This window comes from Oncorhynchus keta, unplaced genomic scaffold (genome assembly GCF_023373465.1).
Source record: "Oncorhynchus keta strain PuntledgeMale-10-30-2019 unplaced genomic scaffold, Oket_V2 Un_contig_18162_pilon_pilon, whole genome shotgun sequence".
NCBI classification, from domain to species: domain Eukaryota; kingdom Metazoa; phylum Chordata; class Actinopteri; order Salmoniformes; family Salmonidae; genus Oncorhynchus; species Oncorhynchus keta.
In genome coordinates this window covers 21381-48159 of record NW_026280770.1, presented here as the reverse complement: position 1 = coordinate 48159, position 26779 = coordinate 21381, and the positions used below count along the sequence as shown (strand labels likewise).

At 43.9% G+C, this 26779-nt stretch overlaps 1 protein-coding gene and 1 long non-coding RNA gene across 2 annotated transcripts; both read right to left on the bottom strand.

Moving 5' to 3' along the window:
• On the bottom strand, positions 1-26779 carry LOC127920033 (ubiquitin carboxyl-terminal hydrolase isozyme L1-like). Its single transcript, XM_052503855.1, has 9 exons — positions 26663-26779; positions 26516-26527; positions 24002-24130; positions 23312-23453; positions 21359-21444; positions 3360-3407; positions 3192-3261; positions 2598-2656; positions 1-876 (listed from the first exon to the last, which is right to left on the bottom strand). The coding sequence occupies exons 1-9, from the start codon at positions 26693-26695 to the stop codon at positions 793-795; spliced, it is 663 nt and encodes a 220-aa protein (XP_052359815.1). The 5' UTR covers positions 26696-26779; the 3' UTR covers positions 1-792.
• LOC127920034 (uncharacterized) lies at positions 16049-17359 on the bottom strand. Its single transcript, XR_008104878.1, has 3 exons — positions 16971-17359; positions 16571-16637; positions 16049-16235 (listed from the first exon to the last, which is right to left on the bottom strand). It is a non-coding gene; the product is annotated as an uncharacterized LOC127920034 (long non-coding RNA).

Below are 26779 nucleotides of genomic sequence, written 5' to 3'. Positions count from 1 at the left end.
AAGTGTGTAGTTTGGTTGTTTATTGGCAGTCAGCAGCACAGGAAGACACAGAAAGGCAAAGCACAGCCAACATTGTTGCAGTGTCATCCCAACACAGTAACAACGTCATCCCAACACAGTAACAACGTCATCCCAACACAGTAACAACGTCATCCCAACACAGTAACAACGTCATCCCAACACAGTAACAACGTCATCCCAACACAGTAACAACGTCATCCCAACACAGTAACAACGTCATCCCAACACAGTAACAACGTCATCCCAACACAGTAACAACGTCATCCCAACACAGTAACAACGTCATCCCAACACAGTAACAACGTCATCCCAACACAGTAACAACGTCATCCCAACACAGTAACAACGTCATCCCAACACAGTAACAACGTCATCCCAACACAGTAACAACGTCATCCCAACACAGTAACAACGTCATCCCAACACAGTAACAACGTCATCCCAACACAGTAACAACGGTTAGAAACAGAGCTGAGGAGTCAGACAGCAGAAAAACAGGAACACCTGATTGGCTGCAGATCAAACGTCTCCCTACTCCCCCATGTAAGTGCACTACTTTCTCAGTGGTGATCTGACTTAAATAAATAAAACCGTACAGCAGACAGAAAGTACAGCAGTAGTGACATCATCGTGACACCAGGCTTGTGCAAACTACCATCTACGCATGTGTGTGTGTGTGTGGAGAGAGTGCAAACTATGTTTCCAGTACATACCAGGTGTGTGTGTGTTCACCTGTGTGTATGTATGTGTGCGTGCCCCTCCCCAGGGTCTCTAGGTATGACAGAGGGCCACAGCAGAGAAGCGGACCTCTCCCTCTGCTCTCTCCACAAAACCCCGACACACCCTGGCTGCATCCTGGGGAGAGAGGAGAGAGATTAAGCACTAACCGTGGCTCTGGAGCCTCTGATAAATTAATCAAATATTTAGCAGATGTTATTGAGGGTGTAGCGAAACGCTAGACGAACAGCCCAGCTAGCACAACCCTCTGGTTAAAGAGGATACACTGGGAGGACGCAGTGAGCTCAATGGCAAGACGCCTGACAGATGTAGAATGTATATATACACTCCATTCTGCGTTGTTTAGACGTTAGCCAGGCATCATCATTATATTATGACATCTCAGGATACGTTATCCTAATGAACACATCCTCTCCACACTACATATTCCTGACTCTTTCTACAAGCTTCACCTGCATAGCGCTACAGGCCTGCTAGCTAGCCCTTTAGCTTCTCACATCTCCAGTATGGCTAAACACAGCAAGCTAGCTAGCCCTTAAGCTTCCCAGATCTGAGTATAGTCAGAAATAATTAAATATGCCCTAGCAAATATTCTAATACTTGCCCAGTCTATGTAAAGTCAACATTAATAATTAAATATGCCCTGGCAAATAGAAGGCATGCACGCCCACAAGCTAGCAACATTATTCCACACCAGCTAGCAATAGAAGGCATGCACGCCCACACCAGCTAGCAATAGAAGGCATGCACGCCCACACCAGCTAGCAATAGAAGGCATGCACGCCCACACCAGCTAGCAATAGAAGGTATGCACTCCCACACAGCTAGCAATAGAAGGCATGCACTCCCACACCAGCTAGCAATAGAAGGCATGCACGCCCACACCAGCTAGCAATAGAAGGCATGCACGCCCACACCAGCTAGCAATAGAAGGCATGCACGCCCACACCAGCTAGCAATAGAAGGTATGCACTCCCACATCAGCTAGCAATAGGAAGTCATGTTTTGGCCCACATCAGCTAGCAAAAAGCACATTGCAGCTGTTTAACAATAGAAGGTATGCACGCCCAATCACTAGTTAGAAGGCATGCATCAAAACAGCATTTCTGAAGGAGGAGTCTTTAAGGTTCCATTGTTGTTTGGTATTTATTGTTTGAACATTTAGCAATGATATTATACATTAGCTTATCAATGAAAATGCACGCCCACTGTCAGCTAGTTTATAGATGCACGCCCAGATCAGCTAGGAACCAATCAAAGGTATGCACTGCCCACATCAGCAAGCAATAGAAGGTATGCACGCCCACATCAGCTAGCAATAGAAGGCATGCACTCCACATCAGCTAGCAATAGAAGGCATGCGCGCCCACATCAGCTAGCAATAGAAGGCATGCACTCCCACATCAGCTAGCAATAGAAGGCATGCACGCCGCATCAGCTAGCAATAGAAGGGCACGCCGCGGCGCATCCGGCTGCCGGGGGGAACGACGCGGTGCGTTCCGGCTGCCGGGGAGGCGCTACTTTTGTGAGGAAAAACACAGTGCTGCTCTGTAGGGTGATTCTTCATAGGGAATAAAATCTGACTTTACAGTTTGACACGTCGGCCGGGATTAGATGAACCGAAGGTTTGACATGTCGGACGGGATTAGATGAACCGAAGGTTTGACACGTCGGCCGGGATTAGATGAACCGAAGGTTTGACACGTCGGCCGGGCGATCAGATGAACCGAAGGTTTGACACGTCGGCCGGGATCATGAACCGAAGGTTTGAACCGGGATCAGATGAACCGAAGGTTTGACACGTCGGCTGGGATTAGATGAACGGAAGAGGAACGTACCTTGATGAAGGAGTCATCCTTGGTGGTTCCATGGTTCACCGGTCCCTCCATCCTACCATCTACACAACAGAATCACAGAGAGAGACAGAGAAAGTGTGTAAATACACACCTGACACAAGGGGACAAGGGGCGGAACACCGGGGACAAGGGGCGGAACACAAGGGGACAAGGGGCGGAACACCGGGGACAAGGGGCGGAACACCGGGGACAAGGGGCGGAACACCGGGGACAAGGGGCGGAACACCGGGGACAAGGGGCGGAACACCGGGGACAAGGGGCGGGGGGACAAGGGGCGGAACACCGGGGACAAGGGGCGGCACCGGGGACGGAACACCGGGGACAAGGGGCGGAACACCGGGGACAAGGGGCGGAACACCGGGGAGGGGACGGAACACCGGGGACAAGGGGCGGAACACCGGGGACAAGGGGCGGAACACCGGGCGGACACGGGGACAAGGGGCGGAACACCGGGGACAGGGGGCGGAACACCGGGGACAGGGGCGGAACACCGGGGACAGGGGCGGAACAGGGGACAGGGGGCGGAACACCGGGGACAAGGGGCGGAACACCGGGGACTCGGAGCCACACACTCACCCAGCTCATAAAGCTGTCCTTTCACATTGACAAAGGTGATGAAATGGAAGTTCACGTTATCTGCCTCCACCTGAAAGAGAGGGAGAGAACGAGGGAGGGAGAGAATAAAATATGAAATTCTACATAAGTAACATCTGAAGAGGTCCTTATGTTGCATTGTGTTCTCACCCTGCACTGGCCCTGTGCTGCCACTTCATCATGAGCCTTTCTGATGGCCTGCAAGAGACAACAATATACACATTTAAACAAATATATGGAGACAGGTATTTACATTAAACATAGTGCATTTGGAAAGAATTCAGACCCCTAGACTTTCCGCACTTTGTTACATTATTCTAAAACGGATTAAAAATGGGGTTTTTCCCCGTCATTAATCTACACACAATGGCCGATATTGACAAAGCAAAAAGCAGTTTAGAAATGTTTGCTAATTTCTAAAATGATATAATAACCTTATTTATACCAATATTCAGACCCTTTGCTATCAGACTAGAAGTGGAGCTCAGGTGTATATGGGTTCCATTGATCATCCTTAAAAATGTTTCTACAGCTTGGAGTCCACCTGTGGTAAACTCTATTAATTTGGCAGGAGTAGGAAAGGCCCACACCTGTCGATAAGGTCCCACAGTTTTATTTATATTTGACTAGACAGGTCTGTTAAAGAACAAATTCTTATTTACAATGACGGCCTACTGGGGAACAGTAGGTTAACTGCCTTGTTCAGGGGCAGAACGACAGATTTTTACCTTGTCAGCTAGGATTCAGCAACCCACCATGGGTTATATGTGTAGGGTCTACCTACACTACAGGCCCACCATGGGTTATGTGTAGGGTAACCTGCTCAGCGAACATCAGTCTAGCTACTTCCTGTCCCTCGTGTGTCTAGCTACTTCCTGTCCCTCGTGTGTCTAGCTACTTCCTGTCCCTCGTGTGTCTAGCTACTTCCTGTCCCTCGTGTGTCTAGCTACTTCCCGTCCCTCGTGTGTCTAGCTACTTCCCGTCCCTCGTGTGTCTAGCTACTTCCCGTCCCTCGTGTGTCTAGCTACTTCCTGTCCTCGTGTGTCTAGCTACTTCCCGTCCCTCGTGTGTCTAGCTACTTCCTGTCCCTCGTGTGTCTAGCTACTTCCTGTCCCTCGTGTTAGCCTTCAGACAATCACTCCAGAAACACCAAAACCTGTTGCATTGTAAACCATTTCTCCTTCTTGCTGCAGCTCATCTTGAAATAACAGAAATGATGTGAAAAAATCTGTGTCTGTTCTGTTGACATGTTAGTCATCACAGTGTCTGTTCTGTTGACATGTTAGTCATCACAGTGTCTGTTCTGTTGACATGTTAGTCATCACAGTGTCTGTTCTGTTGAAATGTTTAGTCACAGTGTCTGTTCTGTTGACATGTTAGTCGTCACAGTGTCTGTTCTGTTGACATGTTAGTCATCATGGTAGCTGTGAATATTCTAAATGTTTAGTCACAGTGTCTGTTCTGTTGACATGTTAGTCGTCACGGTAGCTGTGAATATTCTAAATGTTTAGTCACAGTGTCTGTTCTGTTGACATGTTAGTCATCACAGTGTCTCTTCTGTTGACATGTTAGTCATCATGGTAGCTGTGAATATTCTAAATGTTTAGTCACAGTGTCTGTTCTGTTGACATGTTAGTCATCATGGTAGCTGTGAATATTCTAAATGTTTAGTCACAGTGTCTGTTCTGTTGACATGTTATGTTAGTCGTCACAGTGTCTGTTCTGTTGACATGTTAGTCATCACAGTGTCTGTTCTGTTGACATGTTAGTCATCACAGTGTCTGTTCTGTTGACATGTTAGTCATCACAGTGTCTGTTCTGTTGACATGTTAGTCATCACAGTGTCTGTTCTGTTGACATGTTAGTCATCACAGTGTCTGTTCTGTTGACATGTTAGTCATCACAGTGTCTGTTCTGTTGACATGTTAGTCGTCACAGTGTCTGTTCTTAGTCGTCACAGTGTCTGTTCTGACATGTTAGTCGTCACAGTGTCTGTTCTGTTGACATGTTAGTCGTCACAGTGTCTGTTCTGTTGACACAGTGTCTGTTCTGTTGACATGTTAGTCTGTTGACACGGTTAGCTGTGAATATTCAAATGTTTAGTCACAGTGTCTGTTCTGTTGACATGTTAGTCATCACAGTGTCTGTTCTGTTGACATGTTAGTCGTCACAGTGTCTGTTCTGTTGACATGTTAGTCATCACAGTGTCTGTTCTGTTGACATGTTAGTCGTCACAGTGTCTGTTCTGTTGACATGTTAGTCATCACAGTGTCTGTTCTGTTGACATGTTAGTCATCATGGTGTCTGTTCTGTTGACATGTTAGTCATCACAGTCTGTGAATATTCTAAATGTTTAGTCTGTTCTGTTGACATGTTAGTCATCACAGTGTCTGTTCTGTTGACATGTTAGTCGTCACAGTAGCTGTGAATATTCAAATGTTTAGTCACAGTGTCTGTTCTGTTGACATGTTAGTCGTCATGGTAGCTGTGAATATTCTAAATGTTTAGTCACAGTGTTGTTCTGTTGACATGTTAGTCATCACAGTGTCTGTTCTGTTGACATGTTAGTCATCACAGTGTCTGTTCTGTTGACATGTTAGTCATCACAGTGTCTGTTCTGTTGACATGTTAGTCACAGTGTCTGTTCTGTTGACATGTTAGTCGTCAGTGTCTGTTCTGTTGACATGTTAGTCATCACAGTGTCTGTTCTGTTGACATGTTAGTCATCACAGTGTCTGTTCTGTTGACATGTTAGTCATCACAGTGTCTGTTCTGTTGACATGTTAGTCATCACAGTAGCTGTGAATATTCTAAATGTTTAGTCACAGTGTCTGTTCTGTTGACATGTTAGTCATCACAGTGTCTGTTCTGTTGACATGTTAGTCATCACAGTGTCTGTTCTGTTGACATGTTAGTCATCACAGTGTCTGTTCTGTTGACATGTTAGTCATCACAGTGTCTGTTCTGTTGACATGTTAGTCATCACGGTAGCTGTGAATATTCTAAATGTTTAGTCACAGTGTCTGTTCTGTTGACATGTTAGTCATCACGGTAGCTGTGAATATTCTAAATGTTTAGTCACAGTGTCTGTTCTGTTGACATGTTAGTCATCACGGTAGCTGTGAATATTCTAAATGTTTAGTCACAGTGTCTGTTCTGTTGACATGTTAGTCGTCACAGTAGCTGTGAATATTCTAAATGTTTAGTCACAGTGTCTGTTCTGTTGACATGTTAGTCATCACAGTGTCTGTTCTGTTGACATGTTAGTCATCACAGTGTCTGTTCTGTTGACATGTTAGTCATCACAGTGTCTGTTCTGTTGACATGTTAGTCATCACAGTGTCTGTTCTGTTGACATGTTAGTCGTCACAGTGTCTGTTCTGTTGACATGTTAGTCATCACAGTAGCTGTGAATATTCTAAATGTTTAGTCACAGTGTCTGTTCTGTTGACATGTTAGTCATCACAGTAGCTGTGAATTTCATGTTCTGCCTTACTATGTTTCAACCATGTCTGGGTCATTTATGAACATTTGAACATCTTGGCCACGTTCTGTTATAATCTCCACCCCGGCACAGCCAAAGTCTGAACATATTCTAAAATGTTTCTCACAGTGTCTGTTCTGTTGACATGTTAGTCATCACCAGTAGCTGTGAATATTCTAAATGTTTAGTCACAGTGTCTGTTCTGTTGACATGTTAGTCATCACATTTGAACATGTCTGTTCTGTTGAATCTCTACCCGTCACAGCCAGAAGAGGACTGTGACCCCATAGCCCGGTTCTAGTCCTAGGTTTCCTTTCTAGGGAGTTTTTAGCCACCGTGCACACCTGTGTTTGCTGTTCTGTTTCTGACATGTTTGAGATATCAGTGATGTACTGGGCTATATAAATAAATTTGATTTGATTTGATTTGATTTGATTTGAATATTCTAAATGTTTAGTCACAGTGTCTGTTCTGTTGACATGTTAGTCATCACAGTGTCTGTTCTGTTGACATGTTAGTCATCACAGTGTCTGTTCTGTTGACATGTTAGTCATCACAGTGTCTGTTCTGTTGACATGTTAGTCATCACAGTAGCTGTGAATATTCTAAATGTTTAGTCACAGTGTCTGTTCTGTTGACATGTTAGTCATCACAGTGTCTGTTCTGTTGACATGTTAGTCGTCACAGTAGCTGTGAATATTCTAAATGTTTAGTCACAGTGTCTGTTCTGTTGACATGTTAGTCATCACAGTGTCTGTTCTGTTGACATGTTAGTCATCACAGTGTCTGTTCTGTTGACATGTTAGTCGTCACAGTGTCTGTTCTGTTGACATGTTAGTCATCACAGTGTCTGTTCTGTTGACATGTTAGTCATCACAGTGTCTGTTCTGTTGACATGTTAGTCATCACAGTGTCTGTTCTGTTGACATGTTAGTCGTCAGTGTCTGTTCTGTTGACATGTTAGTCGTCACAGTAGCTGTGAATATTCTAAATGTTTAGTCACAGTGTCTGTTCTGTTGACATGTTAGTCATCACAGTGTCTGTTCTGTTGACATGTTAGTCATCACAGTGTCTGTTCTGTTGACATGTTAGTCGTCATGGTAGCTGTGAATATTCTAAATGTTTAGTCACAGTGTCTGTTCTGTTGACATGTTAGTCATCACAGTGTCTGTTCTGTTGACATGTTAGTCATCACAGTGTCTGTTCTGTTGACATGTTAGTCATCACAGTGTCTGTTCTGTTGACATGTTAGTCATCACAGTGTCTGTTCTGTTGACATGTTAGTCATCACAGTGTCTGTTCTGTTGACATGTTAGTCATCACAGTGTCTGTTCTGTTGACATGTTAGTCATCACAGTGTCTGTTCTGTTGACATGTTAGTCATCACAGTGTCTGTTCTGTTGACATGTTAGTCATCACAGTAGCTGTGAATATTCTAAATGTTTAGTCACAGTGTCTGTTCTGTTGACATGTTAGTCGTCATGGTAGCTGTGAATATTCTAAATGTTTAGTCACAGTGTCTGTTCTGTTGACATGTTAGTCATCACAGTGTCTGTTCTGTTGACATGTTAGTCATCACAGTGTCTGTTCTGTTGACATGTTAGTCATCACAGTGTCTGTTCTGTTGACATGTTAGTCGTCACGGTAGCTGTGAATATCATCTAAATGTTTAGTCACAGTGTCTGTTCTGTTGACATGTTAGTCATCACAGTGTCTGTTCTGTTGACATGTTAGTCGTCAGTGTCTGTTCTGTTGACATGTTAGTCGTCAGTGTCTGTTCTGTTGACATGTTAGTCGTCACAGTGTCTGTTCTGTTGACATGTTTCATCACAGTGTCTGTTCTGTTGACATGTTAGTCATCACAGTGTCTGTTCTGTTGACATGTTAGTCGTCACAGTGTCTGTTCTGTTGACATGTTAGTCGTCACAGTGTCTGTTCTGTTGACATATTAGTCATCACAGTGTCTGTTCTGTTGACATGTTAGTCATCACAGTGTCTGTTCTGTTGACATGTTAGTCGTCACAGTGTCTGTTCTGTTGACATGTTAGTCATCATGGTAGCTGTGAATATTCTAAATGTTTAGTCACAGTGTCTGTTCTGTTGACATGTTAGTCGTCACGGTAGCTGTGAATATTCTAAATGTTTAGTCACAGTGTCTGTTCTGTTGACATGTTAGTCATCACAGTGTCTGTTCTGTTGACATGTTAGTCATCATGGTAGCTGTGAATATTCTAAATGTTTAGTCACAGTGTCTGTTCTGTTGACATGTTAGTTGTCACGGTAACTCCTACGGCACTAACCTGGTGAACACCTTCGGAGCTCCTCCCAAGCAAGGCATTTGATTGGTTTGTTGTGAGGCGTGACTTGATTTAGACCGGGTTCCAACCTCTCTAGCGGATTTCTGACATGGATCTTCCCAGGTTTCCAGTTAAGGAAGCCTGGTTCACGAGGCCAGATGTGAGGTGTCCCCCAATAATATCTACCGTCTCCTGAAGTATGGACTGGTTCACTACAGATATAGGATTAGTGGAGTCCCCCAATAATATCTACAGTCTCCTGAAGTATGGACTGGTTCACTACAGATATAGGATTAGTGGAGTCCCCCAATAATATCTACCGTCTCCTGAAGTATGGACTGGTTCACTACAGATATAGGATTAGTGGAGTCCCCCAATAATATCTACCTTCTCCTGAAGTATGGACTGGTTCACTACAGATATAGGATTAGTGGAGTCCCCCAATAATATCTACAGTCTCCTGAAGTATGGACTGGTTCACTACAGATATAGGATTAGTGGAGTCCCCCAATAATATCTACCTTCTCCTGAAGTATGGACTGGTTCACTACAGATATAGGATTAGTGGAGTCCCCCAATAATATCTACCGTCTCCTGAAGTATGGACTGGTTCACTACAGATATAGGATTAGTGGAGTCCCCCAATAATATCTACAGTCTCCTGAAGTATGGACTGGTTCACTACAGATATAGGATTAGTGGAGTCCCCAATAATATCTACTGTCTCCTGAAGTATGGACTGGTTCACTACAGATATAGGATTAGTCCCCCAATAATATCTACCTTCTCCTGAAGTATGGACTGGTTCACTACAGATATAGGATTAGTGGAGTCCCCAATAATATCTACTGTCTCCTGAAGTATGGACTGGTTCACTACAGATATAGGATTAGTGGAGTCCCCCAATAATATCTACTGTCTCCTGAAGTATGGACTGGTTCACTACAGATATAGGATTAGTGGAGTCCCCCAATAATATCTACAGTCTCCTGAAGTATGGACTGGTTCACTACAGATATAGGATTAGTGGAGTCCCCCAATAATATCTACAGTCTCCTGAAGTATGGACTGGTTCACTACAGATATAGGATTAGTGGAGTCCCCCCCCAATAATATCTACAGTCTCCTGAAGTATGGACTGGTTCACTACAGATATAGGATTAGTGGAGTCCCCCAATAATATCTACAGTCTCCTGAAGTATGGACTGGTTCACTACAGATATAGGATTAGTGGAGTCCCCCAATAATATCTACAGTCTCCTGAAGTATGGACTGGTTCACTACAGATATAGGATTAGTGGAGTCCCCCAATAATATCTACAGTCTCCTGAAGTATGGACTGGTTCACTACAGATATAGGATTAGTGGAGTCCCCAATAATATCTACAGTCTCCTGAAGTATGGACTCGTTCACTACAGATATAGGATTAGTGGAGTCCCCCAATAATATCTACAGTCTCCTGAAGTATGGACTGGTTCACTACAGATATAGGATTAGTGGAGTCCCCCAATAATATCTACAGTCTCCTGAAGTATGGACTGGTTCACTACAGATATAGGATTAGTGGAGTCCCCCAATAATATCTACAGTCTCCTGAAGTATGGACTCGGTCACTACAGATATAGGATTAGTGGAGTCCCCCAATAATATCTACAGTCTCCTGAAGTATGGACTGGTTCACTACAGATATAGGATTAGTGGAGTCCCCCAATAATATCTACAGTCTCCTGAAGTATGGACTCGGTCACTACAGATATAGGATTAGTGGAGTCCCCCAATAATATCTACAGTCTCCTGAAGTATGGACTGGTTCACTACAGATATAGGATTAGTGGAGTCCCCCAATAATATCTACAGTCTCCTGAAGTATGGACTGGTTCACTACAGATATAGGATTAGTGGAGTCCCCCAATAATATCTACAGTCTCCTGAAGTATGGACTGGTTCACTACAGATATAGGATTAGTGGAGTCCCCAATAATATCTACCTTCTCCTGAAGTATGGACTGGTTCACTACAGATATAGGATTAGTGGAGTCCCCCAATAATATCTACCTTCTCCTGAAGTATGGACTGGTTCACTACAGATATAGGATTAGTGGAGTCCCCCAATAATATCTACAGTCTCCTGAAGTATGGACTCGGTCACTACAGATATAGGATTAGTGGAGTCCCCCAATAATATCTACCGTCTCCTGAAGTATGGACTGGTTCACTACAGATATAGGATTAGTGGAGTCCCCCAATAATATCTACAGTCTCCTGAAGTATGGACTGGTTCACTACAGATATAGGATTAGTGGAGTCCCCCAATAATATCTACCGTCTCCTGAAGTATGGACTGGTTCACTACAGATATAGGATTAGTGGAGTCCCCAATAATATCTACAGTCTCCTGAAGTATGGACTGGTTCACTACAGATATAGGATTAGTGGAGTCCCCCAATAATATCTACAGTCTCCTGAAGTATGGACTGGTTCACTACAGATATAGGATTAGTGGAGTCCCCAATAATATCTACAGTCTCCTGAAGTATGGACTGGTTCACTACAGATATAGGATTAGTGGAGTCCCCAATAATATCTACAGTCTCCTGAAGTATGGACTGGTTCACTACAGATATAGGATTAGTGGAGTCCCCAATAATATCTACTGTCTCCTGAAGTATGGACTGGTTCACTACAGATATAGGATTAGTGGAGTCCCCCAATAATATCTACAGTCTCCTGAAGTATGGACTGGTTCACTACAGATATAGGATTAGTGGAGTCCCCCAATAATATCTACTGTCTCCTGAAGTATGGACTGGTTCACTACAGATATAGGATTAGTGGAGTCCCCCAATAATATCTACAGTCTCCTGAAGTATGGACTGGTTCACTACAGATATAGGATTAGTGGAGTCCCCCAATAATATCTACAGTCTCCTGAAGTATGGACTGGTTCACTACAGATATAGGATTAGTGGAGTCCCCCAATAATATCTACTGTCTCCTGAAGTATGGACTCGTTCACTACAGATATAGGATTAGTGGTCCCCCAATAATATCTACAGTCTCCTGAAGTATGGACTGGTTCACTACAGATATAGGATTAGTGGAGTCCCCCAATAATATCTACAGTCTCCTGAAGTATGGACTGGTTCACTACAGATATAGGATTAGTGGAGTCCCCCAATAATATCTACCTCTCCTGAAGTATGGACTGGTTCACTACAGATATAGGATTAGTGGAGTCCCCCAATAATATCTACAGTCTCCTGAAGTATGGACTGGTTCACTACAGATATAGGATTAGTGGAGTCCCCAATAATATCTACAGTCTCCTGAAGTATGGACTGGTTCACTACAGATATAGGATTAGTGGAGTCCCCCAATAATATCTACAGTCTCCTGAAGTATGGACTGGTTCACTACAGATATAGGATTAGTGGAGTCCCCAATAATATCTACAGTCTCCTGAAGTATGGACTGGTTCACTACAGATATAGGATTAGTGGAGTCCCCCAATAATATCTACAGTCTCCTGAAGTATGGACTGGTTCACTACAGATATAGGATTAGTGGAGTCCCCCAATAATATCTACTGTCTCCTGAAGTATGGACTGGTTCACTACAGATATAGGATTAGTGGAGTCCCCCAATAATATCTACCGTCTCCTGAAGTATGGACTGGTTCACTACAGATATAGGATTAGTGGAGTCCCCCAATAATATCTACCGTCTCCTGAAGTATGGACTGGTTCACTACAGATATAGGATTAGTGGAGTCCCCCAATAATATCTACAGTCTCCTGAAGTATGGACTGGTTCACTACAGATATAGGATTAGTGGAGTCCCCCAATAATATCTACAGTCTCCTGAAGTATGGACTGGTTCACTACAGATATAGGATTAGTGGAGTCCCCCAATAATATCTACAGTCTCCTGAAGTATGGACTGGTTCACTACAGATATAGGATTAGTGGAGTCCCCAATAATATCTACAGTCTCCTGAAGTATGGACTGGTTCACTACAGATATAGGATTAGTGGAGTCCCCCAATAATATCTACCTTCTCCTGAAGTATGGACTGGTTCACTACAGATATAGGATTAGTGTTGTCCCCCAATAATATCTACAGTCTCCTGAAGTATGGACTGGTTCACTACAGATATAGGATTAGTGGAGTCCCCCAATAATATCTACCTTCTCCTGAAGTATGGACTGGTTCACTACAGATATAGGATTAGTGGAGTCCCCAATAATATCTACAGTCTCCTGAAGTATGGACTGGTTCACTACAGATATAGGATTAGTGGAGTCTACTACTGTCTCCTGAAGTATGGACTGTTCACTGCAGATATAGGATTAGTGGAGTCCCCCAATAATATCTACAGTCTCCTGAAGTATGGACTGGTTCACTACAGATATAGGATTAGTGGAGTCCCCCAATAATATCTACAGTCTCCTGAAGTATGGACTGGTTCACTACAGATAGGATTAGTGGAGTCCCCCAATAATATCTACAGTCTCAAGTATGGACTGGTTCACTACAGATATAGGATTAGTGGAGTCCCCAATAATATCTACCTTCTCCTGAAGTATGGACTGGTTCACTACAGATATAGGATTAGTGGAGTCCCCCAATAATATCTACAGTCTCCTGAAGTATGGACTGGTTCACTACAGATATAGGATTAGTGGAGTCCCCAATAATATCTACCTTCTCCTGAAGTATGGACTGGTTCACTACAGATATAGGATTAGTGGAGTCCCCAATAATATCTACAGTCTCCTGAAGTATGGACTGGTTCACTACAGATATAGGATTAGTGGAGTCCCCAATAATATCTACAGTCTCCTGAAGTATGGACTGGTTCACTACAGATATAGGATTAGTGGAGTCCCCCAATAATATCTACAGTCTCCTGAAGTATGGACTGGTTCACTACAGATATAGGATTAGTGGAGTCCCCAATAATATCTACTGTCTCCTGAAGTATGGACTGGTTCACTACAGATATAGGATTAGTGGAGTCCCCCAATAATATCTACTGTCTCCTGAAGTATGGACTGGTTCACTACAGATATAGGATTAGTGGAGTCCCCCAATAATATCTACAGTCTCCTGAAGTATGGACTGGTTCACTACAGATATAGGATTAGTGGAGTCCCCCAATAATATCTACAGTCTCCTGAAGTATGGACTGGTTCACTACAGATATAGGATTAGTGGAGTCCCCAATAATATCTACAGTCTCCTGAAGTATGGACTGGTTCACTACAGATATAGGATTAGTGGAGTCCCCCAATAATATCTACTGTCTCCTGAAGTATGGACTGGTTCACTACAGATATAGGATTAGTGGAGTCCCCCAATAATATCTACAGTCTCCTGAAGTATGGACTGGTTCACTACAGATATAGGATTAGTGGAGTCCCCCAATAATATCTACCTTCTCCTGAAGTATGGACTGGTTCACTACAGATATAGGATTAGTGGAGTCCCCCAATAATATCTACAGTCTCCTGAAGTATGGACTGGTTCACTACAGATATAGGATTAGTGGAGTCCCCCAATAATATCTACCTTCTCCTGAAGTATGGACTGGTTCACTACAGATATAGGATTAGTGGAGTCCCCCAATAATATCTACAGTCTCCTGAAGTATGGACTGGTTCACTACAGATATAGGATTAGTGGAGTCCCCCAATAATATCTACCTTCTCCTGAAGTATGGACTGGTTCACTACAGATATAGGATTAGTGGAGTCCCCCAATAATATCTACAGTCTCCTGAAGTATGGACTGGTTCACTACAGATATAGGATTAGTGGAGTCCCCCAATAATATCTACAGTCTCCTGAAGTATGGACTGGTTCACTACAGATATAGGATTAGTGGAGTCCCCCAATAATATCTACCATCTCCTGAAGTATGGACTGGTTCACTACAGATATAGGATTAGTGGAGTCCCCCAATAATATCTACAGTCTCCTGAAGTATGGACTGGTTCACTACAGATATAGGATTAGTGGAGTCCCCCAATAATATCTACAGTCTCCTGAAGTATGGACTGGTTCACTACAGATATAGGATTAGTGGAGTCCCCCAATAATATCTACAGTCTCCTGAAGTATGGACTGGTTCACTACAGATATAGGATTAGTGGAGTCCCCCAATAATATCTACCTTCTCCTGAAGTATGGACTGGTTCACTACAGATATAGGATTAGTGGAGTCCCCCAATAATATCTACCTTCTCCTGAAGTATGGACTGGTTCACTACAGATATAGGATTAGTGGAGTCCCCCAATAATATCTCAGTCTCTGAAGTATGGACTGGTTCACTACAGATATAGGATTAGTGGAGTCCCCCAATAATATCTACCTTCTCCTGAAGTATGGACTGGTTCACTACAGATATAGGATTAGTGGAGTCCCCCAATAATATCTACCTTCTCCTGAAGTATGGACTCGTTCACTACAGATATAGGATTAGTGGAGTCCCCCAATAATATCTACAGTCTCCTGAAGTATGGACTGGTTCACTACAGATATAGGATTAGTGGAGTCCCCCAATAATATCTACCTTCTCCTGAAGTATGGACTGGTTCACTACAGATATAGGATTAGTGGAGTCCCCCAATAATATCTACCGTCTCCTGAAGTATGGACTGGTTCACTACAGATATAGGATTAGTGGAGTCCCCCAATAATATCTACAGTCTCCTGAAGTATGGACTGGTTCACTACAGATATAGGATTAGTGGAGTCCCCCAATAATATCTACAGTCTCCTGAAGTATGGACTGGTTCACTACAGATATAGGATTAGTGGAGTCCCCAATAATATCTACAGTCTCCTGAAGTATGGACTGGTTCACTACAGATATAGGATTAGTGGAGTCCCCCAATAATAGCTACAGTCTCCTGAAGTATGGACTGGTTCACTACAGATATAGGATTAGTGGAGTCCCCCAATAATATCTACAGTCTCCTGAAGTATGGACTCGTTCACTACAGATATAGGATTAGTGGAGTCCCCAATAATATCTACAGTCTCCTGAAGTATGGACTGGTTCACTACAGATATAGGATTAGTGGAGTCCCCCAATAATATCTACAGTCTCCTGAAGTATGGACTGGTTCACTACAGATATAGGATTAGTGGAGTCCCCCAATAATATCTACAGTCTCCTGAAGTATGGACTCGGTCACTACAGATATAGGATTAGTGGAGTCCCCCAATAATATCTACCTTCTCCTGAAGTATGGACTGGTTCACTACAGATATAGGATTAGTGGAGTCCCCCAATAATATCTACCTTCTCCTGAAGTATGGACTGGTTCACTACAGATATAGGATTAGTGGAGTCCCCCAATAATATCTACAGTCTCCTGAAGTATGGACTGGTTCACTACAGATATAGGATTAGTGGAGTCCCCCAATAATATCTACCTTCTCCTGAAGTATGGACTGGTTCACTACAGATATAGGATTAGTGGAGTCCCCCAATAATATCTACCTTCTCCTGAAGTATGGACTCGGTCACTACAGATATAGGATTAGTGGAGTCCCCCAATAATATCTACAGTCTCCTGAAGTATGGACTGGTTCACTACAGATATAGGATTAGTGGAGTCCCCCAATAATATCTACCTTCTCCTGAAGTATGGACTGGTTCACTACAGATATAGGATTAGTGGAGTCCCCAAATAATATCTACAGTCTCCTGAAGTATGGACTGGTTCACTACAGATATAGGATTAGTGGAGTCCCCCAATAATATCTACAGTCTCCTGAAGTATGGACTGGTTCACTACAGATATAGGATTAGTGGAGTCCCCCAATAATATCTACCTTCTCCTGAAGTATGGACTGGTTCACTACAGATATAGGATTAGTGGAGTCCCCAATAATATCTACAGTCTCCTGAAGTATGGACTGGTTCACTACAGATATAGGATTAGTGGAGTCCCCAATAATATCTACCTTCTCCTGAAGTATGGACTGGTTCACTACAGATATAGGATTAGTGGAGTCCCCCAATAATATCTACAGTCTCCTGAAGTATGGACTGGTTCACTACAGATATAGGATTAGTGGAGTCCCCCAATAATATCTACAGTCTCCTGAAGTATGGACTGGTTCACTACAGATATAGGATTAGTGGAGTCCCCCAATAATATCTACCTTCTCCTGAAGTATGGACTGGTTCACTACAGATATAGGATTAGTGGAGTCCCCCAATAATATCTACCTTCTCCTGAAGTATGGACTGGTTCACTACAGATATAGGATTAGTGGAGTCCCCCAATAATATCTACCGTCTCCTGAAGTATGGACTGGTTCACTACAGATATAGGATTAGTGGAGTCCCCCAATAATATCTACCGTCTCTATGGACTGGTTCACTACAGATATAGGATTAGTGGAGTCCCCCAATAATATCTACAGTCTCAAGTATGGACTGGTTCACTACAGATATAGGATTAGTGGAGTCCCCCAATAATATCTACCGTCTCCTGAAGTATGGACTGGTTCACTACAGATATAGGATTAGTGGAGTCCCCCAATAATATCTACAGTCTCCTGAAGTATGGACTGGTTCACTACAGATATAGGATTAGTGGAGTCCCCCAATAATATCTACCTTCTCCTGAAGTATGGACTGGTTCACTACAGATATAGGATTAGTGGAGTCCCCCAATAATATCTACAGTCTCCTGAAGTATGGACTGGTTCACTACAGATATAGGATTAGTGGAGTCCCCCAATAATATCTACCTTCTCCTGAAGTATGGACTGGTTCACTACAGATATAGGATTAGTGGAGTCCCCCAATAATATCTACCTTCTCCTGAAGTATGGACTGGTTCACTACAGATATAGGATTAGTGGAGTCCCCCAATAATATCTACCGTCTCCTGAAGTATGGACTGGTTCACTACAGATATAGGATTAGTGGAGTCCCCCAATAATATCTACCGTCTCCTGAAGTATGGACTGGTTCACTACAGATATAGGATTAGTGGAGTCCCCCAATAATATCTACAGTCTCCTGAAGTATGGACTGGTTCACTACAGATATAGGATTAGTGGAGTCCCCCAATAATATCTACAGTCTCCTGAAGTATGGACTGGTTCACTACAGATATAGGATTAGTGGAGTCCCCCAATAATATCTACCGTCTCCTGAAGTATGGACTGGTTCACTGCAGATATAGGATTAGTGGAGTCCCCCAATAATATCTACCTTCTCCTGAAGTATGGACTGGTTCACTACAGATATAGGATTAGTGGAGTCCCCCAATAATATCTACTGTCTCCTGAAGTATGGACTGGTTCACTACAGATATAGGATTAGTGGAGTCCCCAATAATATCTACCTTCTCCTGAAGTATGGACTGGTTCACTACAGATATAGGATTAGTGGAGTCCCCAATAATATCTACAGTCTCCTGAAGTATGGACTGGTTCACTACAGATATAGGATTAGTGGAGTCCCCCAATAATATCTACAGTCTCCTGAAGTATGGACTGGTTCACTACAGATATAGGATTAGTGGAGTCCCCCAATAATATCTACCTTCTCCTGAAGTATGGACTCGTTCACTACAGATATAGGATTAGTGGAGTCCCCCAATAATATCTACAGTCTCCTGAAGTATGGACTGGTTCACTACAGATATAGGATTAGTGGAGTCCCCCAATAATATCTACAGTCTCCTGAAGTATGGACTGGTTCACTACAGATATAGGATTAGTGGAGTCCCCCAATAATATCTACAGTCTCCTGAAGTATGGACTGGTTCACTACAGATATAGGATTAGTGGAGTCCCCCAATAATATCTACAGTCTCCTGAAGTATGGACTGGTTCACTACAGATATAGGATTAGTGGAGTCCCCCAATAATATCTACAGTCTCCTGAAGTATGGACTGGTTCACTACAGATATAGGATTAGTGGAGTCCCCCAATAATATCTACCTTCTCCTGAAGTATGGACTGGTTCACTACAGATATAGGATTAGTGGAGTCCCCCAATAATATCTACAGTCTCCTGAAGTATGGACTGGTTCACTACAGATATAGGATTAGTGGAGTCCCCCAATAATATCTACAGTCTCCTGAAGTATGGACTGGTTCACTACAGATATAGGATTAGTGGAGTCCCCCAATAATATCTACAGTCTCCTGAAGTATGGACTCGTTCACTACAGATATAGGATTAGTGGAGTCCCCAATAATATCTACAGTCTCCTGAAGTATGGACTGGTTCACTACAGATATAGGATTAGTGGAGTCCCCCAATAATATCTACCTTCTCCTGAAGTATGGACTGGTTCACTACAGATATAGGATTAGTGGAGTCCCCCAATAATATCTACAGTCTCCTGAAGTATGGACTGGTTCACTACAGATATAGGATTAGTGGAGTCCCCCAATAATATCTACAGTCTCCTGAAGTATGGACTGGTTCACTACAGATATAGGATTAGTGGAGTCCCCCAATAATATCTACCTTCTCCTGAAGTATGGACTGGTTCACTACAGATATAGGATTAGTGGAGTCCCCCAATAATATCTACAGTCTCCTGAAGTATGGACTGGTTCACTACAGATATAGGATTAGTGGAGTCCCCCAATAATATCTACCGTCTCCTGAAGTATGGACTGGTTCACTACAGATATAGGATTAGTGGAGTCCCCCAATAATATCTACAGTCTCCTGAAGTATGGACTGGTTCACTACAGATATAGGATTAGTGGAGTCCCCCAATAATATCTACAGTCTCCTGAAGTATGGACTGGTTCACTACAGATATAGGATTAGTGGAGTCCCCCAATAATATCTACAGTCTCCTGAAGTATGGACTGGTTCACTACAGATATAGGATTAGTGGAGTCCCCCAATAATATCTACAGTCTCCTGAAGTATGGACTGGTTCACTACAGATATAGGATTAGTGGAGTCCCCAATAATATCTACAGTCTCCTGAAGTATGGACTGGTTCACTACAGATATAGGATTAGTGGAGTCCCCCAATAATATCTACCTTCTCCTGAAGTATGGACTGGTTCACTACAGATATAGGATTAGTGGAGTCCCCAATAATATCTACAGTCTCCTGAAGTATGGACTGGTTCACTACAGATATAGGATTAGTGGAGTCCCCAATAATATCTACCGTCTCCTGAAGTATGGACTGGTTCACTACAGATATAGAATTAGTGGAGTCCCCCAATAATATCTACCGTCTCCTGAAGTATGGACTGGTTCACTACAGATATAGGATTAGTGGAGTCCCCCAATAATATCTACAGTCTCCTGAAGTATGGACTGGTTCACTACAGATATAGGATTAGTGGAGTCCCCCAATAATATCTACAGTCTCCTGAAGTATGGACTGGTTCACTACAGATATAGAATTAGTGGAGTCCCCCAATAATATCTACAGTCTCCTGAAGTATGGACTGGTTCACTACAGATATAGGATTAGTGGAGTCCCCAATAATATCTACAGTCTCCTGAAGTATGGACTGGTTCACTACAGATATAGGATTAGTGGAGTCCCCAATAATATCTACCGTCTCCTGAAGTATGGACTGGTTCACTACAGATATAGGATTAGTGGAGTCCCCCAATAATATCTACCTTCTCCTGAAGTATGGACTGGTTCACTACAGATATAGGATTAGTGGAGTCCCCCAATAATATCTACCTTCTCCTGAAGTATGGACTGGTTCACTACAGATATTATTATTTTTTTTTTTTTAATCTTTATTTAACCAGGCAAGTCAGTTAAGAACATATTCTTATTTTCAATGACGGCCTGGGAACAGTGGGTTAACTGCCTGTTAAGGGGCGGAACGACAGATTTGTACCTTGTCAGCTCGGGGGTTTGAACTCGCAACCTTCCGGTTACTAGTCCAACGCTCTAACCACTAGGCTACCCTGCCGCCGCATAGGATTAGTGGAGGAAGCTTTGGCTAGAGGGAGTTGCCACCTTAGAACAAGTACTCACTTTGGGAGGAAGGAGCGGTAATTGGGACATAGCCATGGTGTTTGTCTATCACTGTGAATGTGTGGGTTACCTGGTTGTTCTCCAGGTGTGTGTGCATGTGTATTACTGTGTGTGTCGATCACTGTGAATGTGTGGGTTACCTGGTTGTTCTCCAGGTGTGTGTGCATGTGTATTACTGTGTGTGTCGATCACTGTGAATGTGTGGGTTACCTGGTTGTTCTCCAGGTGTGTGTGCATGTGTATTACTGTGTGTGTCGATCACTGTGAATGTGTGGGTTACCTGGTTGTTCTCCAGGTGTGTGTGCATGAGTGTATTACTGTGTGTAGATCACTGTGAATGTGTGTGTTACCTGGTTGTTCTCCAGGTGTGTGGCTCGCTGGGCGGGGGTCATGTTAGCCGTCTCATCTAGAAACTTCTTCAGAGCAGAGTCACCATCTGGCACAAAGAGAGCACTGTTACACACCGGTCCTGTCTGAATCTGGCTTCCCTACTACTAACACACCGGTCCTGTCTGAATCTGGCTTCCCTACTACTAACAACACACTGGTCCTGTCTGAATCTGGCTTCCCTACTACTAACAACACACTGGTCCTGTCTGAATCTGGCTTCCCTACTACTAACAACACACTGGTCCTGTCTGAATCTGGCTTCCCTACTACTAACAACACACTGGTCCTGTCTGAATCTGGCTTCCCTACTACTAACACACCTGGCTGTCCTACTACTCTGGTCTAGACTACTAACACACTGGTCCTGTCTGAATCTGGCTTCCCTACTACTAACTAAAACTACACACTGGTCCTGTCTGAATCTGGCTTCCCTACTACTAACTAAAACACACACTGGTCCTGTCTGAATCTGGCTTCCCTACTAACTAAAACACTGGTCCTGTCTGAATCTGGCTTCCCTACTACTAACTAAAACACTGGTCCTGTCTGAATCTGGCTTCCCTACTACTAACTGGTCCTGTCTGAATCTGGCTTCCCTACTACTAACAACACACACTGGTCCTGTCTGAATCTAGCTTCCCTACTACTAACAAAACTACACCGGTCCTGTCTGAATCTGGCTTCCCTACTACTAACACACTGGTCCTGTCTGAATCTGGCTTCCCTACTACCTGTCTGAATCTGGCTTCCCTACTACTACTAAAACACACTGGTCCTGGTCTGAATCTGGCTTCCCTACTACTAACAACACACTGGTCCTGTCTGAATCTGGCTTCCCTACTACTAACTACACACTGGTCCTGTCTGAATCTGGCTTCCCTACTACTAACAACACACTGGTCCTGTCTGAATCTGGCTTCCCTACTACTAACAACACACTGGTCCTGTCTGAATCTGGCTTCCCTACTACTAACAACACACACTGGTCCTGTCTGAATCTGGCTTCCCTACTACTAACTACACACTGGTCCTGTCTGAATCTGGCTTCCCTACTACTAACTACACACTGGTCCTGTCTGAATCTGGCTTCTCTACTACTAACTACACCCTGGTCCTGTCTGAATCTGGCTTCCCTCTTCTCTGCCAACTGCTGGACACTCTACACACTGCTGCCAGACAGAAGAGAAGTGTGGCCCGTGTCTGAAATCTGTCTTTCCCTACTACTTTGTAAAACTACATAATGTATACTAATCATACTACATACTATTTAGAATGTAGTGTTTGGTATAAATATATTCAGTAAGCAGCATGTCAACATCCTACCCTCATCCACACTGAGAAGGCTTCATCTAATCAGCAATTGTGTTGGTTGATAGTCAGTCCTCGGATCTCATCAACTGATTATGAAAAGACCAGTCTCTTCCTCAATATTCAGTGAATTCTACTAGATAAGAAGACCAGTCTCTTCCTAAAGAGGAAGTGAATTCTACTAGATGAAGACCAGTCTCTTCCTAAAGAGGAAGTGAATTCTACTAGATGAAGACCAGTCTCTTCCTAAAGAGGAAGTGAATTCTACTAGATGAAGACCAGTCTCTTCCTAAAGAGGAAGTGAATTCTACTAGATGAAGACCAGTCTCTTCCTAAAGAGGAAGTGAATTCTACTAGATGAAGACCAGTCTCTTCCTAAAGAGGAAGTGAATTCTACTAGATGAAGACCAGTCTCTTCCTAAAGAGGAAGTGAATTCTATTAGCTGTAAAGCATCCTGTCTATGACATCACTACATGTTCTAAATATCACATACTATAAACATTCTATTTTCACATTCCCAATCAGCCTACTATTACGAACGCAAGTATGGGTATTCGACACCCCCCCTCCATCTTGGCTCCATGCAGGACCCGTTTCTACTCACCATACTCTATGTGGGTGGGGTTGTTGGCGACTGCGTGCAGCAGAGCGACGGTGCCACAGGAGTTGACCACCGTCTGTTTCAGGAAGTAGAGGTCAGTATCTCCCGACACCTTCCCAGCCTGCTGCTGCCGGAACGACTCGTGCTGAAACACACGGCGTTATCATCATCATCATCATGCTGCTACATCAGAGTCTCTCAAACACAGTCCTGGGACCCCAGGGCCGAGGTTTAGTGTCCTGGGACCCCAGGGCCGAGGTTTAGTGTCCTGGGACCCCAGGGCCGAGGTTTAGTGTCCTGGGACCCCAGGGCCGAGGTTTAGTGTCCTGGGACCCCAGGGCCGAGGTTTAGTGTCCTGGGACCCCAGGGCCGAGGTTTAGTGTCCTGGGACCCCAGGGCCGAGGTTTAGTGTCCTGGGACCCCAGGGCCGAGGTTTAGTGTCCTGGGACCCCAGGGCCGAGGTTTAGTGTCCTGGGACCCCAGGGCTGAGGTTTAGTGTCCTGGGACCCCAGGGGTTGCACATTCTGGGTTTTGCTCTAGTACTACACAGGAGATTCAAATCATCAAATCAAGCTACTAGAGCAAAAAGAAACTAAATGTGCATCACCTTGGGGTCCCCAGAACAGAGTTTGCTCCACATCACTGCGCTACATATTTCCAACGTAATAAAGATACTGCTAGATCATTGGTTACCTGTTGTGTCAGAGGGAAGAGCAGCATGAGGGCGCAGCTGGGAGAAGGTACTGAAGACACCCCCTCATCCTCCAGCCCCAACACATCCACGAAGCCCCAGCTACCACACACCCCCAGCCCACTGAGCACCTGCAACAGTCAAACAGGACATTAACAGGAACCAATAGGCTAGATTAGAACAACCAGGACACAGCTCAACAGGCTAGACTAGAACAACCAGGACACAGCTCAAACAGGCTAGACTAGAAAAACCAGGACACAGCTCAAACAGGCTAGACTAGAAAAACCAGGACACAGCTCAACAGGCTAGACTAGAAAACCAGGACACAGCTCAACAGGCTAGACTAGAAAAACCAGGACACAGCTCAACAGGCTAGACTAGAACCAGGACACAGCTCAACAGGCTAGACTAGAAAAACCAGGACACAGCTCAACATCAACAGGCTAGACTAGAACAACCAGGACACAGCTCAAACAGGCTAGACTAGAAAAACCAGGACACAGCTCAAACAGGCTAGACTAGAAAAACCAGGACACAGCTCAACAGGCTAGACTAGAAAACCAGGACACAGCTCAACAGGCTAGACTAGAAAAACCAGGACACAGCTCAACAGGCTAGACTAGAAAAACCAGGACACAGCTCAACAGGCTAGACTAGAAAAACCAGGACACAGCTCAACACCAACAGGCTAGATTAGAACACCCAGAACACAGCTCAACACCAACAGGCTAGATTAGAACACCCAGAACACCAACAGGCTAGATTAGACCAACCAGAACACAGCTCAACACCAACATGTCAGATTAGAACAACGAGAACACAGCTCAACACCAACAGGCTAGATTAGAACAACCAGAATACAGCTCAACACCAACAGGCTAGATTAGACCAACCAGAATACAGCTCAACACCAACAGGCTAGATTAGAACACCCAGAACACAGCTCAACACCAACAGGCTAGATTAGAACAACCAGAATACAGCTCAACACCAACAGGCTAGATTAGACCAACCAGAATACAGCTCAACACCAACAGGCTAGATTAGAACACCCAGAACACAACTCAACACCAACAGGCTAGATTAGAACACCCAGACCATCTAGAAACTGTATCTGGAACTCACCCAGTCAATGACAACACTATACTCTGTATATACACAGTAGAACGTAGGCCTAAACTATCAAGTTGCTCTGCGTACACATCACTGACAATATGAAATGGTTCACCCTCACAGACAGTGTGGTGAAGGATGAAGACATTTGGCTTGGCCCCCTAAAACCCTCAATTTTACAGATGCACAATTGAGAGCATCCTGTCGGGCTATATCACCACCTGGTACGGAAACTGCAGGGCTCTCCAGAGGGTGGCGCGGTCTGCCCAACTCATCACCGGGGGCAAACTACCTGCCCTCCAGGACAACTACACCACCCGATGTCACAGGAAGGCCATAAAGATCATCAAGGACAACAACCACCCGAGCCACTGCCTGTTCACCCCACTACCACCCAGAAGGTGAGGTCAGTACAGCTGCATCAAAGCTGGGACCGAGAGACTGAAAAACAGCTTCTAGCAAGGCCATCAGACGTAAATAGCCATCAGTAGCAGCTACCACCCTGTTACTCAACCCTGCACTTTAGAGGCTGCTGCCCTATATTAACGGAATCACTGGTCACTTTAATAATGATAACATAATGCTTTGCTTATTTCATATGTATATACCGTATTCTAGTCTACTGTAATTAAATCAATGTCACCCGACATTGCTCATCCTAATATTGTTATATTTATTAATGCCATTATTTTACTTTTAGCTGGGTGAATTTGATATTACGGCAATGTTGGAGTTAGCGAAATGCTTGTGTTCCTACACCCGCAATAACTGCTAAAATGAGTATGTGACCAATCAAATGTGATTTACAGAGCAGTTAAATGTCCGTTAGGTAGGGAGGGTAGAACTCGGAGATGGTTTGTTGAGTCCGAATTGAAACTCTACACGGTAATGGACACTAAAAGGTCCATGATGACTCGGCAGAACAGGCCTCACATCAATAATATTATAATCACTAACGTTAGGCATATCTCCGCTGATCTAACTTCTTTATCAGAACATTATGGCCGCACGGCTGTCTGTCCCAAATGAATAGCGATGAACTTCAAATCAGAGCCAGAGACAAGTTGGTCTTTAGTCGCTCTCTCTCTCCATCCTTCCATCAGACCACACCCTGTATCCTAGACACCGGGTGGGGCACCAGGCGCAGCGTGGCAGAGATGCTACCGGGGAGACGGACGGTAGTCTACGAGGGAAAGGCTCTATTCTAACGGCAGGTTCATCTCGTGTACCTCTGTCGCGCTGCCGTTAAAATGATAATCTGATCCTAACTAGTATTTCTAACTCCAGAACGAGCCAGGTCCATAATAACCCACCTGTTGGTTATAATGTCCTGTTGTCTGGTTGTAACGTCATATACACACAGCTGTCATCATATTGATATTATGATATTAAATACACACCTTGTTCAGCATCTGAAACACAGACAGACAAAGAGAAAATATACATTATTTAGACAGTGAGACCGTTAGAACCGAGCAGCTGCGTATTTTAAGTCTCAGCCTTATGATATACGTATCAAAACCACATGTATTATGATGGTTCTCTACCTCCGGGTTGATCTCCATTGGTTGCCACTCCATCCTGTTCGGTTTCGGTTCGGTCCCGTATATCGGTATGTTGTCAAATCTGCTCTGTCGCAACCAGCTGCTGTTTGGGAGATATGA